General features: G+C 44.5%; 1 protein-coding gene across 2 annotated transcripts in view; it reads left to right on the plus strand.

The window, feature by feature from the left end:
• The window catches only part of usp33 (ubiquitin specific peptidase 33), a 71673-nt gene extending 45100 nt beyond the window's left edge, over nt 1-26573 (plus strand). Inside the window, exons 16-25 of one of the 2 annotated variants that reach the window (XR_008724089.1) lie at nt 2118-2163; nt 4517-4697; nt 8782-8908; nt 13443-13612; nt 15419-15500; nt 17449-17557; nt 20402-20504; nt 21355-21423; nt 23819-24712; nt 26109-26573. Coding sequence is in view for 1 of the 2 variants with exons in the window: in XM_055641312.1 (XP_055497287.1) it covers nt 2118-2163; nt 4517-4697; nt 8782-8908; nt 13443-13612; nt 15419-15500; nt 17449-17557; nt 20402-20504; nt 21355-21423; nt 23819-23973 (1042 nt within the window). In the remaining variant the exon portion in view is untranslated. Of the gene's footprint in view, nt 1-2117; nt 2164-4516; nt 4698-8781; nt 8909-13442; nt 13613-15418; nt 15501-17448; nt 17558-20401; nt 20505-21354; nt 21424-23818 lie in introns of both variants that reach the window. The other variant, XM_055641312.1, reaches the window with a different exon arrangement.
• Nucleotides 26574-27306: the final 733 nt, after the last annotated feature.

Consider the following 27306-nt stretch of genomic DNA (forward strand, 5'->3'; position numbering starts at 1 on the left):
GTGATTCTGAATGTACTACATGGCCAGCAGTTCCAGAGACAACTATCGTGATTTCCACTTCGGCCAGTTTGCTCTTACCATCTGCACCATGTGCTTTGCTGGAGGTCGCATGCTGGCACTAACAGCCATTCTACCGCTGAACAATGCACTTCTCATCTGGCCCCTCAGTTTAATGCCAAGAATGGCAGGCACAAGTAGTGTATTCCCATTCAGCGAAATGTGATTGCTCATCGTGGCACAGCTGTAGAGTTGCTGCCTTACAGACCCGGGTACGTTCTCCCCATGACCTACCTGGGTTTTCCCCAGGTGCTCCAGTTTCTTCCCATACTCCAAAAACGTACAGGTTTGTAGGCTAATTGACTTGGTAAAATTGGTCGGCGTTGACTCAGTGGGCCGAAGGGCCTGTTTCCGTGTTGTATCTTTAAACTAATCCTGTAAATAATATTCGTGGCAGGTTGGGTGGTCTGTACTTTTCTTAATTTTGCTTTATTGTTATTTAAATACTAGAAAGAAAAATCACATCACCTATTTTTATAATTGTATTCATTCATTGGACGGGACCACTGGTTTATTTATTTATTTATTGTCGCGTGTACGGAGATACAGTGAAAAGCATGTTCCGCGTGCTCTCCAGTCTGAAGAAGGGTCTTGACCCGAAACGTCACCCATTCCTGTCTCGCTGAGTTACTCCAGCTTTTTTTGTCTATCTTCGGTTTTGTCTATCTTCGGTTTAAACCAGCATCTACAGTTCCTTCTTACACAAATTATACTGTACATGAGAATGATAGAACCTTTTGTGGAACAGTATGCAGAGAGATGTACCACGTTCTGGCGTCAACCAGTGATACCAAAGATCTAACTAGTTGATCAACTAGTTAGACCAAGGATCTCAGTGTGACGAGGGTCTTGATCTGAAAAGTCACCCATTCCTTCTATCCAGAGATGCAGCCTGTCCCGCTGAGTTATTCCAGCATTTGTTCCTATCTTCAGTGTAAACCAGCATCTGCAGTACCTTCCTACACAAGGATCTAACTAGTTGTTCTGAGAATGTAGCTGAATACTTGTAGCAGCTTTATATAATCGGGGTTTACTAGATTGCTTTGGATGGTAATTAAGAGTTAACCACACTGGTCTGAGCCAGCAGTGAAACAGATTATTGATTGAACATTGTGGTCATTGATTGGAGCTGAGCACTAGGGACACCCTGAGCTTTGGCAGGAGATAATTGAGGAGAATGGTCTTTAACATTCACAGAGTGAAAGATATTTAAGATCATGTGATTGTAGGCTGTAGGTGATTGTTCACGAAAATACTGGTTCAGTTGCCGAGAGGCAAAAGAATATTTTAGCACCAACATCACAACCAGTTGGTCTTTTCCATATTCATCTCGCAAATGGACACCTGGCTTACACAGATAATGCAATGGCAAATGACTTCAGCATTTTTATTGGAAAAACAGGATGGGAGCTTCAAGGTAGACAAAACATGCTGGAGAAACTCAGCGGGGTGAGGCAGCATCTATGGAGAGAAGGAATAGGCAACGTTTCGGGTCGAGACCCTCCTTCAGTCTTCAAGGCTCAGTTTAGTGTAGATACAGCACGGAAACAGGCCTTTCGGCCCACCGGGTCTGCGTCGACCAGCGATCTCCGTACACCAACACTATCCTACACACTAGAGACAATTTACAATTCTTACCGAAACCAATTGACCTAGAAACCTGCACGTCTTTGGAATGTGGGAGGAAACCGGAGCTCCTGGAAAAAGCTCACGGGGTCAGAGGGGGAACGTACAAACCCTGTACAGACAGCACCTGCAGTCAGGATCAAACCCGGGTCTCTGGTGCTGTAAGTCAGCAAATCTACCGCTGTGCTGCCCTAGGTGATTGAATATTACACAGGTTGCCATGGGTCTTTCAAATGGCAAGGACAGAGCAGTATAAGGAAGCCCCCCTGCTTTCAATTGAATTGTTAAGGGAAATAAATGTTCTGCAATTATGCTTGGGGAATTAACGGAGTGATATTCATTAAAAGATAAATAGTATAATTATAGTTTTGATGGGGTGAGGGAGAGGAAATTACTTTTGTTTTCTTTATCCAACATTTTTTTCTTTTTTCTAGGTTGAGAAATGGGGTGAAATTCTGCAAAGTGCTGGTGTTGCCAGAGGTAAGTATCTGTTGTGACTTTGAATTGTTTGTTTCCGCCGGATAAATAACCTCTCGATGTAGCCACTTTCAATTATTCTGTGGAATTCCGAGATCTTTCCCTGATGGGGTTATGGTTTTACACAATTTATCAACATTTCAGGATCTAGGCAAGACCTAGATTTATTGCGGTTCAACACTAATTGACCTTCAGAAGAGTCAAAGTCAAAAGAGTTTATTGTCATGTGTCCCTGATAGGACAATGAAATTCTTGGTTTGCTTCAGCACAACTGAACATAGTAGGCATTGACTACAAAACAGATCAGTGTGTCCATATACGATTATATACGTAAATACACACATGAATAAATAAATTGATAAAGTGCAAATAACAGATAAAGGGGTATTAATGTTCAGAGTTTTGTCCGAGCCAAGTTTAATAGCCTGATGGCTGTGGGGAAGTAGCTATCCCTGAACCTGGTCGTTGCAGTCTTCAGGCTCATGTACCTTCTACCTGAAGGTAGCGGAGAGACGAGTAAGTGGCCAGGATGGTGTGGGTCTTTGATGATACTGCCAGCCTTTTTGAGGCAGTGACTGCGATAGATCCCCTCGATGGAAGGAAGGTCAGAGCCGATGATGGACTGGGCAGTGTTTACTACTTTTTGAAGTATTTTCCTCTGGAAGATGGTGGTAAACTACCACTGTTGCCATTTTGGGAAGGGCTTTCCCACACAGTGCAAGCTCGATGGGGTTGTTCCAGGATTCTGATTCGGCAACAAGAAGGAAGGGTAATATATATTCCAAATTTGGGATTGTGTACGACTTGGAACAGAGTGATGTATCCGTGTGTCGGTTGCCCGCGTCCTAGGTGAATAAAGACCACGGGTTTGTGAGGTAACATTGGAATAGATTTATCCTTGCATTTTTTTTAGACCTAGTTTAGCATGGCTGCAATGCTTTAGACTTCATATATACAACACGGAAACAGGCCCTTCGTGCACACTGAATCTGCGTAGACCAGTGATCACCCTGTGCACTAGTACTTTCCGACACACACTTGCCACAATTAACAATTTTACCGAAGCCAATTAACCTACAAACCTGTGTTTTTGGAGTGAGGGATGAAACCGGAGCACCCGGAGAAAACCCACGCAGTCACAGGGAGAACGTACAAACTCCGTGCAGACAGTGCCCACAGTCAGGATCAAACCAGGGTCCCTGGCACTGTGAGGCGGCGACTCTACCACTGTGTCGCTGTGCTGCAATTTTCTCATTTTTAGACGTGCTTCTTCAGCCATGTTGTTGTGCACTTCTCCTTAAACCAGGGTCTATTCTCTGCCTTCATTCTAAGACAGAGAGATTTGCTGAGTCATCGCTATAATAGATCGCGGTGTTCATTTCATTGGAGTGGACAGATTGCTGAGGACAAGGTCAAGCTGATTTATCTTTCATGTTAGTTTAATCATTATCTGGCACAGACCCACTCTGGTATCCATTTGTTTTATGATGTTGTCATTGGTGTTGAACACGAAATATAGAACATAGGAACAGTGCAGCACAGGAACAGTTCCTTTGGCCCACATTATCTGTGCCGAACTTGGTGCCAAAATCAATTCCAATCCGTCTGTACATAATCCATATCCCTCCATTCCCTGTACAGTATATTTTCGTGCTTATCTAAAAGCTTCTTGCATGCCACTTGTTTCTGCCTCCATCATCACCCCTGGCCGTGTGTTCTAGGCACTCGCCACTCCCTGTGTTTTAAAAAAAAATGCCCCACACACCTCATTTTAATCTTACCTTTCAGCTATGCCCTCTAGTATTTGCCATTTTCATCCCGCTATCAAGTTAGACTTGACTATGTAGTCATGGTCATATAGCATGGGCCTATAGCCCTTCAGCCATTTATCCACGCTGATCAAAATCCCCATCTATGCTACGCACCTTTGCCAATGTTTGACCCATAGACTTCTAAACCGTCCTATCCATGTGCCTGCCTAAATGACATTGGAATATTGTTACTTTGCCTGCCTTAATCAGTTCCTCTGGCAGCCCATTCCATACAATTACAAATCTCTGTGTGGGTAAAGTGCCCTGCAGGTTCCTATTGAATCTTTCCCCCTCATCACAAACCTATGCTGTCTAGTTCTTGATTCCCCAACTCTAGGAAAGAAAGTTCTGTACATTCACCCTAACTATTCATCTTTAAATGATTCCATATTCTGTTGTGCTGCTGCGTGTAAGAATCTCATTGTTCTAGCTGGGACGTATGACAATAAAACACTCTGGACTGTCTTGATACTTACTGACTTCCAATAAAAAAACCTATTGCTAGATTTGGAAGATGAGTTTCTAATTGCACGTCTCTTTTGCAGATTTTGTGCATTCACTTGAAGAGGTTCAGGCACGAACTCATGTTCTCCACCAAAATCAACAACCATGTGTCATTTCCATTGGAAGGACTTGACCTTCAACCTTTCCTCGCTAAAGACAGCCCTTCTCAAATCACAACCTATGAACTTTTATCTGTTATCTGTCATCATGGTACCGCAAGTTGTGAGTATACCTGATTGAGATTTCAATATAATGGTTGAAACCTTAACTGTGTTGTATTGTTCTTGGAAAGATTTAAGATTGTCTCCCTTGTACTTGAACCCCCAGTTACTACTGCTTTTAGTTTCAGTTTTTTTTAAAGGGCATGTTGTTTACAGATAGTTACTGCAGAATGATTGCTGCGTTTTAGACCCGGGAGGGGAGGGCTCTTTGCAACTTGGTCACTGCCCTTTATGTGGTGACTATTCGCATACCTTGGGTCGGCAAGCAAAGAATTTCACTGTGACATATGGCACATGTGACAATAAACCATTCATTCATTCAATTAAAAAATAAGAATTTTTTTTTCGAGTGTTCCTTTCGGCATCTGACTAATGAAGCGAAGCTGGTGATTAGATCTTGCTAACCTGGATTCCACTGCCAGAATCTCTATTTGCTGCCCCTATTCAATTAGATACCCCGTCCAGATATGGCATAGTTGAGGCTGGACAGTCAGTCTTTTTCCTTGCGTGAAAATGTCAAAGGCTGGAGGGCATAGCTTGAAGGTGAGAGGGGGAAAGTTTAAAAGAGATGTGAAGGTTAAGTTTTTATATTCACAGAGGTGGGTGTGTGGAACACACTGCCGGTGGTGAAAGGTGGAGCCAGGTACAAAAGTGGCGTCAGATAAAAAGAAAATGGGCGTTTTTTACGAGGCATTTAGATAGGCACGTGGATGCGCAGGGTGTGGAGGGATACGATTCACATGTAAGCAGAGGAGGTTAGTTTAACTTGGCATCATGTTCGGCATAGATGGGCCGAAGGGCCTGTTCTTGTGCTGATCTAGGCTCAAATGAGGAAGCCCTTGGTAGACCAGCACTAGTATGGATACACCACACCACCACACTGCCTTCAATCCTGACCTCCAGTCCTCACGGCATGGAGTTTGCATGGAGTTCTCCCTGTGACCATGTAGGGTTCCTCTTTGTGTTCCAGTTTTCTCCCACATTCCGAAAATTTGGCGCTCGCAATTTGTCAGTAAATCTGCGACTTTAGAACACGTTCGACAATGCATGTGCAGAAACCTGGAATTCCCATTTGCTTGCAATTCTATTTCCATCATAAAAAAGATGATGAGCCAGTTAGTTATTACCTTGTAGCCTGCTGTGTTCAAATTGCCAGTGATATTTCCTGGATCATAACCATGAACTTCATTGGCTGTAAAATGTATTGCAAGGACCAAAAGTCATAATACCCTTTTTTTTTGGTCTTGTAATAAACATAGTTTATTGAATCGTAGCAATTGCAAGTTTGGCTTAGCGTCTCTCTGCTACCCTCCACATTAAATAACATTGATCCATTCCTGTAGCCACTTGAAGTAGAAGGTTGTAGATTGCATCGACGCTCTTGGGGAAAATACCTTGACACTTTGACAGGTAGTGAGATACAGATGATTGGTCTTTACCCTTCAATGAGCCAGTGAATAGAAACCGTTTATAGCAAATTCATCACCCGAAGCTTTTTGAACATTTAACCCCTGTGGTCTCTGCTCTTCTTTTGGGGAAAAAACTCCTTTATTAGGCATTTAGATTGGTGCGGGGAATAGAGGGATACAGGAATCATGTACAGGCTGATTAGTTTGGTTTAATTGGCATCATGTTCAGCACAAACGTTCTGGGCCGAAGGGCCGAAGGGTGTACAGTTCTCTGATCTTATTTTATACTTTAATCTTTGCTTTGTATTAAAAAGGAATCAAAAGATGTGGAGATAAGGCAGGCAACAGCTGCGGTAGAAATCAGCCGTGATCAGGCCTGACTCACTGAATGGTTGACCTCTGGTTTAATCTTGTGCTGCACTTTATACATAACATTCTACAAACATTATCATCTGAATATTTATTTCTATTTTTACTTTTTTCCAGTCTCCCTTTTCATGAAGCCCATAATCCTATTATTTTAGTTTAGTTTATTGTCACGTGTCCTGAGGTACAGTGATTCAAGATTCAAGAGAGTTTATTGTCATGTGTCCCAGATAGGACAATGAAATTCTTGCTTTGCTTCAGCACAACAGAATATAGTAGGCATGAATACAGAACAGATCAGTGTGTCCATATACCATTATATAAATATATACACACACGAATAACTAAAACAGATAAAGTGCAAATAAACATATAATGGGCTATTAATGTTCAGAGTTTTGTTTGAGTTGAGTTTAATAGCCTGATGGCTGTGGGGAAGTAGCTTTTTCTGAACCTGGATGTTGCAGTCTTCAGGCTCCTAAACCTTCTACATGAAGGTAGTGGGGGGGAGATGAGTGTGTGGCCAGGATGGTGTGGGTCCTTGGTGATGCTGCCAGCCTTTTTGAGGCAGCGATGGTAGAGAGGTCAGAGCCGATTATGGACTGGGCAGTGTTTACTACTTTTTGTAGTCTTTGCTGCTCCTGGGCGCTCAAGTTGCCGAACCAAGCCACGATGCAACCGGTCAGCATGCTCTCTACTGTGCACCTGTAGACGTTGGAGAGAGTCCTCCTTGACAAACCGACTCTCCGTAATCGTCTCAGGAAGTAGAGGCGCTGATGTGCTTTCTTTAAAATTGCATCAGTGTTCTCGAAAAGCTTTTGCTGCGTGCCAGCCAGTTAGCGGAAAGGCAATGCATGATTACAATGGAGCCATTCAGTGTCTGTAGGAGTAGAGATTTAAAAGTGTGGAGGGAGTGTCACCCGTGATTGCAGATCCACGTCTGTGATAAACCCACAAAGAGCAGCCTGGGTTGGGCGCCATTATTGAAGGACATCTCTATCACTGTTTTTCAAAAAATTAAACCGTTTGATATTGTCCAGTTGGGGGAAAAAGATGAGGGTCAAGAAGGGGATTCAAAGGGTACCACTTGCAAAATAAATTGCTAAGAAGTTTATCTAAACAGTTAGTGTAACACAGACAATTGAAGCATTTTCTTGAAGGCAAGAATATGCTTCAAATCAGAGTTGAATATCTCTGCAAAAACAATTCTTGTGGTCACTGAAGTTATGACTCTCTCTCCTTAGATCATCTTGAGGAAAAGAGAGCTGGAAAGCGTGCAGAGAAGATTTACAACAATTTTGCCAGGACTCGAGGGCCTGAGTTATAGGGAGAAGTTGGTCAGGCTAGGACTTTATTCTCTAGAGTGTAAGATACTAAGCAGTGACCTTATAGCATTATAGTGGTGTATTTAAAAAAAACCCATGAGGGGCATAGATAAACTGAATACATGAGGGATTTTTTCCGTAGGGGAATCGTGCTGGAGGCCGTAGGTTTAAGGTGAGGCTTTATAAGGGGCTTGAGAGGCAACTTTTTCCACACACACACACATGCACAGGGTGGTGAGTAAATGGAAAGACCTACCAGAGGATGTAGATGCGGCAGATACAATAACATTTAGATAACATTTGGACAACTACATGGGTAGGAAAGGTTTAATGGGCTGCAGGCCAAATGCAGGTAACTGGGGCCAGCATTGGTGAAGGTTGGGCCAAAGGGTCTGTTTCCTTCTTGGTCTGTCTCTAAAGCAATCAAACTTCTACTTCTCATGTACGGAGAATTGAACATTGCTTTGGGTGTTATATGCCAAGGTCACAGGTATTCACGGGCCCTTCAGATACTAGTAAAAGTCTAATGGTGAGCTTGAAGCCATTGAGAGACATTGCTCATTTATTGTGTCGAAAGGAACTGGTTTATACCGAAGATAGACACACAATGCTGGAGTAAGTAATTCAGCAGGTCAGGCAGCGTCTCTGGAGAAAAAGAATAGGCAACTTTTCGGGTTGGAACCCTTCATCAGACTGAAAGTTGGGGGAGGGGGAATAAACTGGGGGCAAGTAATGGCCAGAACAATTCCGGGCTGGCAACAGATGACCTCAGGAAGGGTGGTCCATACTGGCCCATTGTTGGCTGTGGAAGGCGTGATAACAACAGGGATAGAAGGAAGCAAACAGTGGAAGTGGTCGGACGATTAGGGTGGGGGACTGGTCAGTGTGCTCATTTAATGTATGTTTCTTTTCAGTCTAATCAGTCGTTAAAAATGCTCTGCATTTGTTCAAGTTTTATATTTATCTACTCTCTCTCTAACGACAGGTGGCCACTACACGGCTTTTTGCCTAAATGACCTGAACGATCGATGGTACGAATTTGACGACCAATCTGTAACGGAGGTGTCTCAGTCGACTGTGCAGAACGCAGAGGCTTATGTGCTCTTCTACAGGTAACTCGGCCTCTCGATGCTGCTGCTGCTGTTGCCTTTTATTCTCAGTCCAAGAATTTGTGCTCCCATAAAAGACCAGATTTTGACCAATCCCCAAGAAAGCGTCCGTTTCGGCAACCAACGGCTTCTCTCAAGCACCGAGCAGGGAATTGTGGACGCAGCCCAGACCATCACACAAGCCAACCTCCCCTTCCATTCACTCCATTTGCACCTTGCATTGCTTCGGCCAGGCCAGCAGCACAATCAAGTACCAGTCGCACCCCGATCACTCCCTCTTCTCCCCTCTCCCATCGGGCAAAAAGTACAGAAATGTGAAAATGCACACCTCCAGATTCAGGGATAGTTTCTTCCCAGCTATTATCAGGCAACTGAATCATCCTACCACAACCAGAGAGTGGTCCTGAACTACTATTAAGCTCATCGGGGACTTTCGCACTATCTTTGATCGGACATTACTGGCTTTATCTTGCACGAAACGTTATTCCCTTATTATGTATCTGTACACTGCGAATGGCTCGATTGTTATCATGTATTGCCTCTCAGCTGACTGGTTAGCACACAACGAAAGCTTTTCACTGTACCTCGGCACACGTGACAATAAATTGAATTGAAGTCTGCCAGCATGTGATCCATACCCCTCTATTCCCTGCATATTCATGTGCTTATAGAGTAATACAGTGTGGAAACAGGCCCTTTGGCTCAACTTGCCCACTCTGGCCAACATGTCCCAGCAACACTAGTCAAAAAGCCTATCTAAAGATATCTATCTATCTCTAAACATCTATCTTTTTCTATCCAAAAGCCTCTTAATGGTACTTGCATATCTGTCTCCACCGCCATCCTCAGTTGCATTGGCAGTGTGTTCCAGGCACCCACCAATCCCTGTGTGTTAAAAAAGCATTTGTCCGACGCATCTCCTTTAAATCTTGCCCCTCTCACGTTAAGCTCACGAAACATCAGCTCCCCCGCGCCGCGCTGGACTACTGCATTTTGTGTCTATTTTTGTTATAAACCAGCATCTGCAGTTTCTTCCTGCACACGGCTTTAAGCAGATATTGGATAGACCCTCGTGAAAATTATGTGTAAGGAGATGGAGGAAAAAACAGTGATGGGACTGATAGAACTGATTTGCCACCAATATACTGGTTGGTAAACACAAAAGCACTGGAGGAACTCAGCGGGTCAGGCAGCCTCTGTGGAAGGAATGGACAGGTGACAGTCTGAAGAAGGATCCTGACCTGAAACATCGCCTGCCCATTCCCTCAGTTGCTGCTTTCCTGCGGAATTCCTCCAGTACTTTGTGTTTTGCTCTAGATTCTAGCATCTGCAGTTTTTTGGGGGTTTTTTTTGCATTTTTTAAAATTCTAGCATCTGCAGTTTTAGCGTCTCCTGTATACTGAATGGGTCTAATCGGCCATGTATCTGTGAATTTCCCGGGTATCTCCTGGTTGCCAAACATTTTAACTCCCCTTCCCATTTCCACATTGATCTTCCTGTCCTGGGCCTCCTCCAGAGTGAAGCCACGCACAAATTGGAGGAACAGCACCTTATATTTCACTTGGGCAGCTTACAACCCAACGGTATGAATATTGATTTTTCTCCTTTCAAGTAACCCCTGAATTCCCCGTCTCCCCACCCCTTCCCCAGCCTTAGTCATCCTGCCAGTTCCATTGTACACATCCATACATCCCTTCATTATCACCGCTTCCACAGCCATCAATGGACCATTCCTTGGTCAACGGTGCCGGCTCTGATTTGTTCTGAACCTTTTCATGCCTTCCCCCCTCCCCCTCCCAACTCTCAGTCTGAAGAAGGGTCTTGACCCGAAACGTCACCTATTGCTTTTCTCCGGTGATGCTGCCTGACCCGCTGAGTTACTCCAGCATCTTGCGTCTTATCTTCTGTGAATTTGAAGTAGGGCTTTCCCATACCTATTACATGCCTCAATATCTCCATTGTGTGTTTGACAGCTGCGATGGTCCACACTTTAGTGAGCTTTGGCAGTGGGCTGACCTATTTCTTATATATACTCTCTTGGGCTGCCAGTCACTGCTTTATGATGCTCACTGCATTGTCCCAATCTAACAGTTAGTTTATTTCCTTTTTTAAATTGGCAAGCAGAGGAAAAAAATATGATTGAAGTCCAGATACAATTTGGTATTGCTATCAGAAGCAGAAAAGAATTGTGGAGCCTTCGTGCCTCCGAAATATTTCTTTTCCCAATTCACTGCAATCTGTCACACTTTCTCTGTGGCTTAAAAACTGATCCAAATCTGATGTCTCAGCAATGAAAAGAAATGCCTTCAAGGGACCTGTGTGATTAACATAATATTCGAAACTATAATCAGATTAGTTTAGATTTCCAAAGGAACATGTGGGGTTTGAAGTCGGTTCCAACAGTGTGTGTGTGTGTGTGGTGTAGGTAGTTGCATAACTAGCGCATTGCAGTTATTTTTCCTCCTTTGCTGCAGCCTATGAAAATGATAAATCACTACAATGCACTTGCTTTAAAACCACCAAATCTATAAAGTTTGCACACTGCGGAATTTAATATTCCTCGGCCAAATCTTTCTCCTGTTTCCTGCTTTGACATTTACTATTCTCCCACAGTGAAAGGTGCACAACTTATAAGCCCTGATATTTACTTGCACTTCCAGATAAGTTCCTCCCATTGGAATCAAGAAAGTGTTCCACTTGTTCAGAAGAGTTTCCATCCGAAACGTCAGCTATTGTTACCGCTGACTGGATGGCACGCAACAAAAGCTTTTCGCTGCGCCTCAGTACACGTGACAATAAGCTCAACTAATCTCCAGAGATGCTGCCTGACCCGCTGGGTTTTTCCACCATTTTTGCGTTGACCTTTGGTGTAAACCAGCATCTGCAGTTCCTAACTACACGTCTAAAGTTTGCACCAGTTACAGACAGAGGGTGGGGTGCATGGAATGAGCTGCCAGAGGGGGTAGTTGAGGCAGGTACTATCAGGACATTAGAGCAGGTACATGGATAGGAAATGTTTGGAGGGATGTGGGCCAAATGCAGCAGTTGGGAGTAGTGTAGCATTGTGGGCGAGATGGGGCAAAGGGCCTGTTCCCATGCTGTGTGAGTCTAAATAGAGAGCATCTTCTGTTTCGTTCATAAATGGGTTATATTTTCTGTGCTCTCTTTATTGTTCATGTCTGCAGGAAAGACAAAGCAGTGAGTGAACTATTGAATATGGTAACGTTAGTATTTTTCTCACTCAGTGAGATAATTGTCTGTTGTCATTGCATTGAACATATCACAGCACAGCACAAGAACAGTCCCTTCAGCCCATAATGTCTGTGCCGATCGTGATGCCAAGACCAACTTTGCTTACTGCTTACGCATAATCCATAACCCTCCTTTTGCTGCAATCCGGAAGTCTCCTAAATGCCATATTCTTGATTCCCCTGTTCTGCATTCAAATGGTAATTGAGAATGAAATTGTTTTGGGACATTGAAGGAAACAAAGGGGCCAGACTAATTGTGCAGCTTTCAAAGGAGTGACTTACGGACAAGGGACTCCCACGTTATTAGGGGAAAGCTGTATCACATGAAGGAATCTCCGAATGATTTTTCACTCTGGATCAAATTGAACTAATTAAGAAGTGTGTTCATTTAATTAATTTCACCATTCAGTGCCGTACAGCGGTAGATTTGCTGCTTTACAGCTCAAGAGACCTAGGTTTGATCTTGACTACGGGCGCTGTCTGTACGGAGTTTGCACGATCTCCCTGTGACCGCGTGATTTTTCTCTGGGTGCACTGGATTTCTCCCACACTCCAAAAGACGTGCAGGTTTGTAGCTTAATTGGCTTCAGTAAAATTGTCCCTAGTGTGTAGGATAGTGCTAGTGTTCAGGGTGGTTGCTGGTCGGTGTGTGGGCCGGAGGGCCTGTTTCCTTGCTGTATCTTGAAACTGAATGAAATTACATTTTTTTTCATGTTTGAGTATTCAGAGCAATGACACAGATAATCGCACTGCGACAAAAATCCCACGGGAAGAACGTGCAAACTCCGTCCAAATAGCACCCGTAGTCAGAATGGTGCCTGGGTCTCTGGCACTGTGAGGCAGCAACTCTGCCGCTGCGCCACCCTGCCATCCTTACTGGTGCAGGAGTAGGCCATTTGCCCTTCGAGCCAGCACCGCCATTCAATGTGTTCATGGCTGATCATCTACAATCAGTACCCCGTTCCTGCCTTCTCTCCAAATCCCCTGACTCCGCTATCTTTAAGAGCCCCATCTAGCTCTCTCTTGAAAGCATCCAGAGAACCTGTCTCCACTGCCCTCTGAGGCAGAGAATTCCACAGACTCACCACCCTCTGTGAGAAAAAGTGTTTCCTTGTCTCCGTTCTAAATGGCTTACTCCTTATTCTTAAACTGTGGCTCCTGGTTCTGGACTCCCCCAACATTGGGAACATTTTTCCTGTTGATGAACTGGATGGTGGGGAGAGGCTGGGGGAAATCTAGCCGCGGTAAATTTCAGTGCTACAGTGTCTTCTACTTTGACTCGGCAGGAAGAGCAGCGACGAGATGCAGAAGGAAAGGCAGCGAGTAACGCATCTGCTGAATATGATGGAGCCAAGTCTGCTCCAGTTCTACATCTCGCGTCAGTGGCTGAACAAATTCAAGACGTTTGCAGAGCCCGGGCCCATTAGCAATAAAGAGTTCCTCTGTGTCCATGGAGGTAAGACCATGCACTGTACATATGCTAATTATTAACCCTCCCAATCACTCACTGGTTGCTCACAGACCATAGATTCCATCCCAGCTTTTGTATCGTTCAGGATCCACATGAATGAATGAATGAATAAGTTCATTGGCCAAGTATGTGCACATACAAGGAATTTGCCTTGGTGCTCCGCCCGCAAGTAACAACACGACATACAGTAAATATTTAATAATAAAACATAAAACATTAAGAATAAAACATTATAGTTTAAACATGTGAATAAAATAAAATACCAGAGCAAAAGGAGGCTACAGACTTTAGGTTATTGAGTAGAGCTACTGCTCGTGGAAAAAAAAAGCTGTTTTTATGTCTGGCTGTGGCGGCTTTGACAGTCCGGAGTCGCCTTCCAAAGGGAAGTGATTCAAAGAGCTTGGGGTCAGAGATGATCTTACCCGCTCGCTTCCTGGTCCTTGCAGTGTACAGTTCGCTCTTCCATTTACAATTAACCCCAGCGTGCCTGGACTACGATGGGTTTCTGATCCTGAAACCAATGCAGTAATATTTATAAAATGACTGCCGAATAGTAGATGGACAGACAACACCTGGGTATGAAGAAGCGCCTCGACCCACTCCTTCTCTCCAGAGATGCTGCCCGTCCCGCTGAGTTACTCCAGCATTTTGCGTCCATCTTCGCTGTAAACCAGCATCTGCAGTTCCTTCGTACACATTTTGTCTGCTGAATAGCAGAGACATGCTTGGCTGCCAAAGGTATCAGAGGAAGCTCTCTGCCTGCAGAAGTGTTCTCAAGCAAAGAATCAATATCTTCAGAATACCAAAGTAAATTGCAAAATAAACTCCTCTTGTGAACAGTATTCAATATTGTCCTTTAAAGAATTGAAAGCTCACATACAGATGACCAACATGTCATTTTTAAAATTTTTTAAATAGAGTAATATGGCATGGGAACAGGCCCTTCAGCCCAACTTGCCATGCTGACCAACACATCCTGTCTGCATTAGTCCCACCCGCTTGTTTTTGGCCCATATCCCTCTAAACTTATCCTATCTATGTACCTGTGTAAATATTTCTTAAATGTTGTGATTGTACCTGCCTCAACTCCTGCCTCCAGAAACGTGTTCCATACACCCACAAAAAAAATGTTACTCGGGTTTCCATTAAATACTTCCCCCTCCACCTTAAACCTATGCCCTCTGGTTCTCAATTCCCCAACTGTGAGCCTAAGTTTCTGTTTGTTTACCCGATCTATTCCTCTCATGATTTTATACACCTCATCCTCTGGCGTTCCAAGGCATAAAGCCCTAGCCTGCTCAACCTCCTCCTATAGCTCAGGCCCTCGAGTCCTGGCAACCTCCTCGCCAATCTTCTCTGAACCATTTCAAGCTGGGCCACATCTTTCCTACAACATGGTGACCAAAACTGAGCACAACACTCTAAATGTGGCCTCGCCAACGTCTGATATAACTGTAACATGACCGCCCAACGTCTATACTCAATGTCGTGGAAATAGGCCCTTCATTCAACCCACAATGATGATCGTCGATCACCTTGGCGCACTTGTTCTTTTTTATCCCACTTTCTCATCCACTCCCTCACGCTAAGGGGCCAATTAACCTACAAACCCACACGTCTTTGGGACACGGGAAGAAACCCACGGGGTCACGGGGAGAGTGCGCTAACTCCAGAAGGACAGCACCCGAGATCGGGATGGAACCCCGGGTCACTGGCACTGAGTTAGTGGCTCTATCAGCTGCGCCACTGTGCCACCCTGTTAATAATGAGGTGTCCATTCATCTGTTGCAGGTGTTCCCCCTCGGAAAGCCAGTTACATAGACGACCTGGTCGTGATGCTGCCTCAGAATGTATGGGACTATTTGTACAGCAGGTGTGTAACCCTTTACAAGTCTCATCTCTGAGAGATGTTTGTGCAGGCTTAATATTTTCCTAAACATCTATCCATGTTCCAGCTGCCTTTATAAAATGCCAACAAGATGTCTTACTTGGGGCACTGTTCTGCACAGATGTTTTCAAATGGAAAACCTAATATTAATGGAATCGGTATATTCAGTCCTTGAGGCCTGATTACATGATGCTATTCTGCAAATAAATCTCAGGGAGACACAAAAGATGCTGGAGTCTTGAGCAAAAAAAAAAAAAAAACCCAAAGTGCTGGGGGTTCTCAGCAGGTCAGGCAGTATCTGTGGAGGAAATGGACTGGTAATATTTCGGGTCGGGACCCTTCTTCAGACTGAAAGGTCCCGACCCAAATCGTTATCTGTCCATGCCCTACACAGATGCTGCCTGGTCCATTACTCTAGCAGATAGCCACAAAAAGCTGGAGTAACTCAGCGGGATAGGCAGCATTTCTGGAGAGAAGGAATGCATCCCTCCAGAGATGCTGCCTGTCCCGCTGAGTTACTCCAGCTTTTTGTGTCTCTCTTCAGTTTAAAGCAGCATCTGCAGTTCCTTCTTATACAAGTTACTCCAGCACTTAGTGTTTTTAAATCTAAATCTTAAAACTGCCAGTGGAATTTGATAAACTGGATAGTGATCTGATTCCAAATAAAAGGCAAGTACTTTAATTTTTGGTTCCCACAGATAAATTCCCAGAAAGTTTTTAAAAAATGCAGTATACCACTTTTCCCCATCGATGAGATGCACTAATAACTGAATCTTGGTTATTTGTGTCACTGGAAATTTGACCAGACACTTCCTTACATCCTGAAACGATTGCTATAGTGGGGCACAAGTTTAGTTTAGAGATACAACGCAGAAACAGGCCTTTCGGCCCACCGGATCCGCGCTGACTAGCTATCCCAGCACAATAACACTTTCCTCCACGCACTCGGGACAATTTAGAATTATACCAAGCCAATTAGCCTACAAACCTGTACGTCTTTGGAGCGTGGGAGGAAACGGGAACTCCCGGAAAAGGCCCATGCAGGTCACGGAGAGAACGTACAAACTCCAAACGGACAGCACCCGTAGTCAGGATCGAACTATGGTATCTGGCATCGCAAGGCAGCAACTCTACCGCTCCACCACAAGGAAGACATTTTCTAAGTAAAGGGCCTGTCCCACTTTCACAACCTAATTCACGACCTCTGCCGAGTTTGCCCTTGACTCATACTCGCAGCATGATCATCACGGGGTCGTAGGTAGGTCGTAGCAGGCATGATGCTAGTCGTAGGTTCTCGTGGCATCACGTAGGTCGGGGTGAAAAATGTCCACAAGTAAAAAAGGTCGTGAATTAGGTTGTGAAAGTGGGACAGGCCCTTAAGTCACTCCAAGAGGATCTTGGTGTTTAAGAAGGAACTGCAGATGCTGGAAAATTGAAGGTACCCAAGAAGATCTTAGCCTGGTCTGCCACCCTCCTTGTCCACTCCCAAGACACCTAGATTAGGTGGCACTGTGGCTCAGCTGGTTGAGCTGCTTGCTGCCTCACACCTGGGTTTGATCCTGACCTCGGGTGCTGTCTGTGTAGAGTTTTCACGTTCTCCCTGTGACTGTGCGCGTTTCCTCGGGGTGCTCCAGTTTCCTCCCACATCCCAAAGATGTGCACGTGTTTTAGGTTGATTGGCCCTCTGTATATTGCCCTCTAGTGTGTAGGGAGCGGATGAGAAGGTGGGATAACATAGAACTAGTGTGAACGGGTGATCGATGGTCGACATGGACTCGATGGGCTGAAGGGCCTGTTATCATGCTGTCGGGATCGAACCCAGGTCTCCGACGTTGCAAGTGCTGTCTGGCAGCAACTCTACCGCCTTGCAACTGTCTTGCAACTGTCTAGGAGTTTCATAAAACATTGAACTTCCGCTTTGCTCTCCTCTCAGGTTTGGAGGGGGTCCAGCTGTTAACCATCTCTACACCTGTCAACACTGTCAGATTGAGATTGAAAAGCTTGAAAAGAGAAGGAAGATGGAACTGGAAATGTTTGTGCGGGTAGGAAAACAGAAGTTACAGTCTTAGAATGATACAGCGTGGAAACAGGCCCTTCGGCCCAACTTGCCCACACCGGCCAACTTACCCCATCTACATCAGTCCCACCTGCTTGCTTTTGGCCCATATCCCTCTAAACCTATCCTATCCACGTATCTGTTGAAATATTTCTTAAACGTTGCAATAGTACCTGCCTCAACTACCACCTCTGGCAGCTTGCTCCATACACCCACCACCATTAGTGTGTTTTTTTTTAAGTTACCCCTCGGATTCCCCTTAAATCTTTTCGCCCTCACCTGAAGCGTATGTCCTCTGATTCTCGATTCCCCAACTCTGTGCAAAACACTCTCCCGATCTATTCCTCCTGTGATTTTATACACCTCTATAAGATCACCCCTCATCCTTTTGTACTCCAAGGAATGAAGTCCTAGCCTGCTCAACCTCACCCTATAGCTCAGTCCCTCGAGTCCTGGCAACATCCTGGCAAAATCTTCTCTGAACCCTTTCCAGCTTTACAACATTTTTCCTATAAATGGTGACCAAATCTGAACACAATACTCTAAATGTGGCCTCACCAAAGTTGTGCATAACTGCAACATGACCTCCCAACTTCCATACGCATGTTAAATAAGTCTCATAAATAGTCTGGTGTTAAATCTGTCGAGTTTTTGTAGTGCATGTTGGTCAGTCAATTCTTAAATGTTTAATTTTCCATTAACTTAAAAAAAAAAACTGGCCCAAGATCTTTTAGCAGTTTCTGGAGGTCAGTTTGATAATTTAATCCTCGCAGGATGGGAAATGCTTGTGCGAGCAGGTCCTTGGGGCAAATCATTGAGTCATACGTTTGCACAGTGGGTGGTGTTGTCCCAGCTCAAGAAACAAGCTTGGGGTGTTAATTGTTAACTACTCGTAGGGGAAAAACACTGCTGTGCTCCAAGTAAAGAGCTGAGGAGGTGTGTGACTGGATTGTGCTTGCAAGGATCCAGTGTGCACCTGATGAGCCCAATAGCATTGTTCCGTGTTGTAATCGTTTCATGAAAATGTGCAGGGAGGAACTGCAGATGCTTGTTTAAACCGAAGATAGTTCAGTCAGTCAGAATTAGCCTGGATTTAAGAGAGAGTTAGATAGAGCTCTAGGGGCTAGTAGAGTCAAGGGATATGGGGGGAAGGCAGGCATGGGTTATTGATAGGGGACGATCAGCCATGATCACAATGAATGGTGGTGCTGGCTCGAAGGGCCGAATGGCCTCCTCCTGCACCTATTTTCTATGTTTCTATGTAGTATCACATTTACATGAGGATAGACACAAAATCCTGGAGTAACGCAGCTGGAGGGTCACACAGCATCTCTGAAGAAAAGAAATAGCTGACGTTTCGGGTCTGAGGAAGCGTCTCGACCCAAAATGTCACCTCTTCCCTTTCTCCAGAGATGCTGTTCGACCCACTGAGTTACTCCAGCCTTTTGTGTCTATCTTCGTGCAAGTGTGATACTGGCTAATTCTGACGACTGTGCGTTTCTTTAATTTATGGTCTTGCATTTCTAAAGTATATTTTAGCTACTGCAGTGACTTTCCGCACCTGTTTTCTGTAACCATGCCCAAGTGTGAAACACATGTGGTCAAATGTTCTCGTCAACAAAAAAATATCTTCGGCTAAATCTAGTCCAAACTGATTCAGCACCTCAATTTTAGTTAAATAGTCTTGTCCCAAGATCTTATTTGTACTGGGAACAAAAACAAAACATTGATATTTCCCATATTAATATCCCTGACACTTTCAAAAAAGTTTTTACTTTTCACTGTAAAACCAGTTAATAGCATGTCTGCTCTGAGCTGTACCATGGTATTTTGACCTGTTACTAATGATTAACCATAGGAAAACTGAAGCTAAACTAGTTATGTGCAATAATCAGAAACCATCTTTCAGCTGTAAAGTCCACCGCTGAATCTGAACTAATTTTGTTATGTTATCCTATCCAACTTTCTGCTTCTGAGTTTGAGTTTAGTTTATTGTCACGTGTACCGAGGTACAGTGAAAAGCGTTTGTTGCGTGCTCACCAGTCAGCGGAAAGACAACACATGATTACAATCGAGCCATTCACAGTGTAAAGGGAATAGTGTGAATACAATCGAGCCATACATGATAAAGGGAATAGTGTGAATACTGTTTAGTGCAAGTTTAAGTCCAATCCAGCCAGATCAAGGTCCGGGGTCTCCAATGAGGTAGATAGTAGCCCATGATTGCTCTCTGGTTGGAGGTAGGATGGTTCAGTTGCCTGATAACAGCTGGGAAGAAACTGTTCCTAAATCCGGAGGTGTGCATTTTCTCACTTCTATACCTTTGGCCTGATGGGAGAGGAGGGAAGAGGGAGTGACCAGGGTTAGATTGGTCCTTGATAGAGCTGCTGGCCTTGCCGAGGCAGCGTGAGGTATAAATAGAGTCGAGGGAAGGGAGGTTGGTTTGTGTGATGGTCTGGGCTGCGTCCACAATTCTCTTGCTGGTCTCACTCTTACTTTGCTGGTTATAAATTCAAGGGACGTCAGCAGTAAAAGTGAAAGATCGGTGTTAAATTGTTAATCTTTACATAGGATTGCCGAGTCTATGCAATCATTTTGAGACTAGCTGTAAATTTGTTTTTGATATTTGTACATTAAAACTGTACTAATGCCTTGAACGTTCCTGCTCTGCTATGTCGTGCATTAGGATGTCATGACATTGTGAAATACATAATTCTTACAAGTTTATTTTGTGCACATTATTCACTGTTTATTGCAGGTGTTTGCCACGTTTGTGATGTGCATTGATAAACTGATTGCAATTTTTTTTTTTTTTTTTTTTTTGAAACAGTTAAACAAAGCTTTCCAAGAAGAAGAATCGCCCTCTGTTATCTACTGCATTAGCATGCAGTGGTTCAGAGAATGGGAAGGATTTGTCAAGGGCAAGGAGCATGGTATGTGAACCTCCTCGCTGAAGGCTTGAAATGAGTGTCATCAGATCTTTGTTTATTCCAACTTGTATTCTGTGTGAACATAGAAGAGACAAGAGAACAGTGCAGGAAGGAGGGAGTGCAGTGTAGGTTCACAAGGTTAATTCCAGGGATGGCGGGACTGTCATATGCTGAGAGAACGATCCGGCTGGACTTGTACACTCTTGAGTTTAGAGGGACATGTGCGTTCAGCATGTGTCCCTCTAAAGATCATCCCTTCAGCCATGATCATATTGGGAACCACTGGTTTAGAGGGACATGTGCGTTCAGCATGTGTTCCTCTAAAGATCATCCCTTCAGCCATGATCATATTGAATGGCGGTGCAGGCTTGAAGGGCCGAATGGCCTACTCCGGCACCTATTTTCTATGTCCCTCTAAACCTTTCCTAACCAAATACCTGTTTAAATCTCTTTTAAACGTTGTTATTATAACAGCCACAGTCCCGGTAAGGTGAGAAAAGTGCAAAAAAACTCTGTTTACAGAATATATTTCTTATTATTACAATAAGAAAACTACTTGGTGTTTTTTTTTCAGAAGAGATCAGATTATAAAGCGTTCAGTTACAATCAGTTTAGTTTATTTGTCACGTGTACCAAGGTACAGTGAAAAGCTTTTGTTGCGTGCTATCCAGTCAGCAGAAAGACAATACATGATTACAATCGAGCATATAGATACACGATAAAGGAATAATGTTTAATGCAAGATAAAACATTGTTAACATTATTCCAAACGTTAAAAGGCATAACTTTAGCCGATTATTTTAGATGATGATCATCCGCTAATTTAATACCAGTTTAATTCTCCATGTTTTAGAGCATCCTGGTCCAATTGATAACACTAAGATCGCCATTGGCAAGAGCAACCACCTCTCTTTAAAGCAAGGTATGTCCACATGTTCTATTTTCATGATTGTTTCAGTTTCGTTAGACTTCCTAGAACGCTGAAGACTCGGGAGATGGCAGATGCTTTTGATTCTTGAGCACAAAGTGCGGGAGGAACTCAGTGACTCGTGACATCTGTGGGGGGGGGGGGGGGGGGGGGGGGGGAAATGGACAGAAAAACGGAAGCATTATGTAGAAACGATAAACTGCAGATGCTGGTTTCGTACCAAAGATAGACACATACACACACAGTACTGGAGTTACTCAGCGGGTCAGGCAGCATCTCTGGAGTAACAGAAACGTCACATATTCCTTTTCACCAGAGATGCTGCCTGGCTCACTGAGTTACTGCAGCATCGTGTGTAGTTTACTTTATTGCCACGTGTACAGAGATGGAGTGAAAAGCGCTTTGTTGCTTGCTATCCAGTCAATAAATAGACCATACATGATTACAATCAAGCCGTCCACACTGTAGAGATACTGGATGAAGGGAATAACGGTTAGTGCAAGATAAAGTCTGATTAAAGATAGTCTCAGGGTGTCCAATAATGTAGACAGTATCCCGGGACCATTATCTAATTGGTAATAGGATGGTTCAGTTGCCTGATAACAGCTGGGAATAAACTGTCCCTGAATCTGGAGGTATGCAGAGTGGATCAAGTAGCATCTCTGGAGAGTTTGGAGAGGTGACATTTCGGGTCTGGACCCCTCTTCAGACGCGGAATAGTACCATTTGACGCCGCCGTTTAGGCACCGCAGTTCGCCTTTTCGGGGTGTTAGGGTTAGGGTTTCAGGGTGTTAGGGTTGGGGTTTTGGGGTGTTAGGGTTAGGGTTTCGGGGTGTTAGGGTCAGGGTTAGGGTTCTGATGAGTACAGATATTATAAACGGCGGGGCTGAAAAGTACCCGATTCCTTCAGATGGTCCTGTATCCAAGCACCAGTCCAATTACCTTTTAAATGTTGGTATAGTACCTGCCTCAACTACCACCTCCGGCTGCTCGTTCCATATACTAATCACCCTCTAAGTTTCCCCTCGGATTCCTATTAAATATTTCCTCCTCTCACTATAAAAATGTCCTCTGGTTTATGACACTCCTACCCCTGGGTGATAAGACGCTATGCAGGCAAATGTCTCAATCTTCCGACTTGATTTGCCTGGCTTTGTCCAAGGGGGGGGTCGTAATCAGGTTGAAGATAAATGCAAAATGCTGGATTAACTCGTCGGGGACAGGCAGCATCTCTGAAGAGAAAGAATAGGGTGACATTTTTCGTGTCGAGACTCTTCTTCGGACTGGTTGTTGCGTGATCAGACTAACCGGGTTGTGTTGATTTACAGGGTCGATGAACCCGGCCATATGCACAGTAATCAAAACAAAGCCCTCAGCCGTGCATTAGCAAACCAAAAAATCTCACTCAAAACATTCTTAATTAGAGCTTGCGGTTTTACTGGGTTTTACTGGGGGGGGGGGGGGTTAAGGATGAGTTGAAAAGGGTGGCCCATGAGGATAAAATGGTGGCTCAGCGCGTAGAGTTGCTGCCTTACAGCAGCAGGGTCTCTGGTTCGATCCTGAATACAGGCGCTGTCTGCGTGGATTTTTGTATGTTCTCCCCATGTCCTGCCTGGGTTTTCCCCGGGTGCTTTGGTTCATTAATGATAGGAGCAAATTAGGCCATTTGGCCCATCAAGTGTACTTCGCCATTCAATCATGGCTGATCCCTCTTTCCCTCTTAAGCCCATTCTCTTTTCTCCCCATAACCCCTGACACCCGTTCTAATCAAGAATCTATCTATCTCTGCCTTCAGTATCCATTGACTTGGCAAAAAATATCCATTGACATGGCCTTGATTTCCTCCCACACTCCAAAGACATACATGCTTGTAGGTTAAGTGTTTAAGAAGGAACTGCAGATGCTGGAAAATTGAAGGTAGACAAAAGTGCTGGAGAAACTCAGCGGGTGCAGCAGCATCTATGGAGCGAAGGAAATAGGCAACGTTTCGGCACCTGGCACCAGAGTGCTAGATCAGCCACCTCCTCCCGGTAGGCCTTCTCTTCGTTGTCTGAGATCAGGCCCACCACCACAGTGTCACCAGCAAACTTAATTATTGAGTTGGAGCTGAACCTAGCCACACGGTCATGTGTGTACAGGGAGTACAATAGGGGGCTGAGGATGCAACCCTGGGGCGATCCTGTGCTCAGGGTGAGGGACTTCGATGTATTCCCTCCCATCTTGACTACCTGGGGCCTGGCGGTGAGAAAGTCTAGGACCCAGGCACACAGGGAGGTGTTGAGCCACACAGGGAGGTGGTCAGCGCGGACTCAGTGGGCATGTGTCTCTAAACCAAACTAAAATCTGACCGGCTTGTTGATAATCGAGTTATGTAACTTCCTAAATCCAGGAGCAGATTCCGGCCAAATTTCCGAGGAGACGTGGAATTTTCTGCACTCGATCTACGGAGGGGGCCCGGAGATCGCTCTGAGACAGAATGTCGTCCACCAGGATACGTCTTCCGCAGAAGAAAAAAACGAGGTTGAAATCCGTCCAGTCCAATAATGGTTAAAGCAAATATTTAGGAACTGAAACTGAGATGAATAATTTGCTGAATTGTGAGCATTCCAGGATGTGAGATATTTTCCAAATCTAATTCTTGCAGTGGCATTAACAGTACGTGTTTAGAGACAATCACAAAGTCATCCCTGTTTTTGTAAAGTAGTTTGACGTATGTTTCTGGTCTGCCTGTAAACTGAGAGATGATTGTGTTTTCTGGATGGTATCTGATGTAGATTTGGTCTGTGAATGGCCCACGCACTGAAAGTGTACAAGTATGAAGCAAAACGCTTATATTAAGTCGACTCAGGAAAGCACTGATTATTTGTTTCTTTGCACTGCACTGTGGATGAAAAATGTAAAATTGCAAATGCCTTGTCCTTGCTATTGTGAGCAGGTAAAGGAATATTCTTGAGAGCTCGCAAAAATGATGCACATGAGTCTGTGTAATATGTAGGTCAGGTTAACCCCGTGTGTACATTCACACAAGTTAGAGCATCTTGCAAAGAAAGCTCTTGAGCACAACATGTTATATTGCCATTACTGGAAATACCTAATTTCCCGTCTCTGCCTATTCCCAATTCATATTGAAGGTCAACAATATGGGTGGCATAGCGGTAGAGTTGCTGCCTTACAGCACCAGAGACCCTGGTTCGATCCTGACATGGGGTCTGTACGGAGCTTCTACGTTCTCCCCGTGACCGCATGGGTTTTCACCGTGCGATCCGGTTCCAAAGACGTGCTGGTTTGTAGGTACATTGGCTTGGTGTAAGTGTAAAATTGTCCCGAGCGTGTGTAGGATAATGTTAATGTGCGGGGATCGCTGGTCGGCACGGAATTGATGGGCCTCGTCAGAGTTTTGGACTCCTTCAGAGTTTTGAATTAACTGTGGGAAGGCCAAGAGTGCTGCATTGTTGGATGTGCTATCAAAGTGCCCTGGTCCTCTGGGCAAGCGATCAGTGCTAGGCCACAACGTCTCAGCGCTGTCCTGTCTCTGCTCTGCACTGCTGAGGAGGATTTCACACAGACTCCATCGACAGCAATGTAATCTTGACCCAACCAGCTACACTAAACCCAGGTCGGTGTTTGTGTTTAATCTGCTCAAGACTGCATTATTGGAAAAAAAAACTAGTTTGCCATAGCAAAGGATTTGTGGAGGAGAGAGGAAACATAATGGTTGTTTTTCTTTCCTCTGCTGCATATTTAATTTAGTTTAGATACAGCGCGCGGAAACATAGAAACATAGAAAATAGGTGCAGGAGTAGGCCATTCGGCCCTTCGAACCTGCACCGCCATTCAATATGATCATGGCTGATCATCCAACTCAGTATCCTGTAAACAGCCCTTCGGCCCTTCGTACCCCCGAGTCCGCGCAGACCACCGATCCCCGCACACTAACACTATCCTACATACATCAGGGACAATTTACACATACACCAAGCCAATTAACCTACAAACCTGTACGTTTTTGGAGCGCGGGAGGCACCCGTAGTCGGGATCGAATCCAGGTTTCCGGCACTGTAAGGCAGCAACTCTATCGCTGCGCCACCCATACTGTTGCTGAAATTTCCCTTCCCCCTTTATGTTGGTTTGTAAGATTACAAAATGTGCACACAGTTTAGTTTAGTTTGGAGATACAGCAAGCGAACAGGCCCTTCGGCCCACCGAGTACTCGCCGACCAGTGATCCCCGCACACTTACACTATCCCACGCACATTAGGGACAACTTGCGATTACACCAAGCCAATTAGCCTACAAACTTGTACATCTTTGGAGTGCTTTCAGCGACATCTGTGAACATGTATAAAACAAAATGGCCAGCTGGTCCGTAAAGCTTGCCAACACTCATCGATGGAGCTACCAGGCTGGAATTCCCACCTCTTGCCAGCTCTCTCCAGCAGAATAGTTTTATCCGTTAGCCCATGGATTTTGTACTCAAGAAGGTGAAAACTGGTGCACTAACCTTTCCATTGTGATGGATTTCGGGTGGCGCAGCGGTAGAGTTGCTGCCTTACAGCGCCAGAGACCTCAGTTTGAGTCTGACTTTGTGTGCTGTCTGTGCGGAGTTTGTACGTTCTCCCCGTGATCTGGGTTTTTTCTCCGGGTGCTCCGGTTTCCTCCCACGCTCCAAAGACGTACAGGTTTGTAGGCTAATTGGCTTCGGTAAAATTTGTAAATTGTTTAAGACAGTGTTGGTGTGCGGGGATCGCTGGTTGGCGCGGACTAGGTGGGCTGAAGGGCCTGTTTCCGCAGTACATCTCTAAGCTAAACTTAAACTAAACTTAGATTCGGACTCAGATGCATGATTCTTGGCAGTTTTCTCAGGACTATTCCACTAAAAATGCAGGTGTTTCTTCTCCAGGCAAAAATGATGTAGCTGATGCAAAAATGATATTGAAGCACGTTAGACTGACTAATTACTCTTGTGTAACAACCTTGAGTTGATCAATTAAATACCAGTCTCCTTAGCATGTGCCTCAAAGGAATGCTCCATAAATGTAAAAGAATGTGTTAGTGGGTATGTGACTCTTCTCTTTCCAACAGGTTTATCCCTTGAGTGTTTTTGTATTAATTTATTTTTTAAAATGCGCATATAAATCTCAACTGCAGCTGTGACTGATTTAAGTTTAACTTGCACTTTGTAGAAAATTATGACCATCTTACTGCATTTTAACAAAGCAAAAGAGAATAATCATTTGTCAGGAATGTATAAGTAAGTACGTTGAGGTCTTCAATTGTACATTAGTGGAATCAGGCTCCAGCAATGTTTAGAATGAAGCACTCTCCCCTCTCTCTGACCTGTGCATGTTGTCTGACCCTAGGATCATAAATGTGAATATGTGCTGCACTGATACTGGTATGGAATTGTGGAAGTAAAGTTGGAATGCATAAGTAGAGGACCTTCTCTTTGCTTTTCAATTCTCTCCAGAAACGTTCAATAAAATAATTGACACGAGCTCTGTGACCGATTTTTCTCAACGCGATACGTCAGCTGTTCATTTTTCTCCAGGCGCGTACCCTGAACCCCCGAGTTACTCCAGCATGTTATCTCTATCCCAAATGTGAAGGTGTAGGAAGGAACTGCAACGCCTCGGTTTATACCGGAGATATACATACAATGCTGGAGTAACTCAGCGGGACAGGCAGCATCTCTGGAGAGAAGGTACAGGTGACGTTTCGGGTCGAGACCCTTCTTCAGACCTGAAGAAGAAAGGAAGAGGAATCTGAAGAAGGGTCTCGACCCGAAACGTCACCCATTCCTTCTCTCCAGAGATGCTGCCTGTCCCGCTGAGTTACAATGGACAATAGGTGCAGGAGTAGGCCATTCGGGCCTTTGAG

The sequence above is a fragment of the Leucoraja erinacea genome, chromosome 10 (assembly GCF_028641065.1).
Source record: "Leucoraja erinacea ecotype New England chromosome 10, Leri_hhj_1, whole genome shotgun sequence".
Lineage (NCBI taxonomy): Eukaryota > Metazoa > Chordata > Chondrichthyes > Rajiformes > Rajidae > Leucoraja > Leucoraja erinaceus.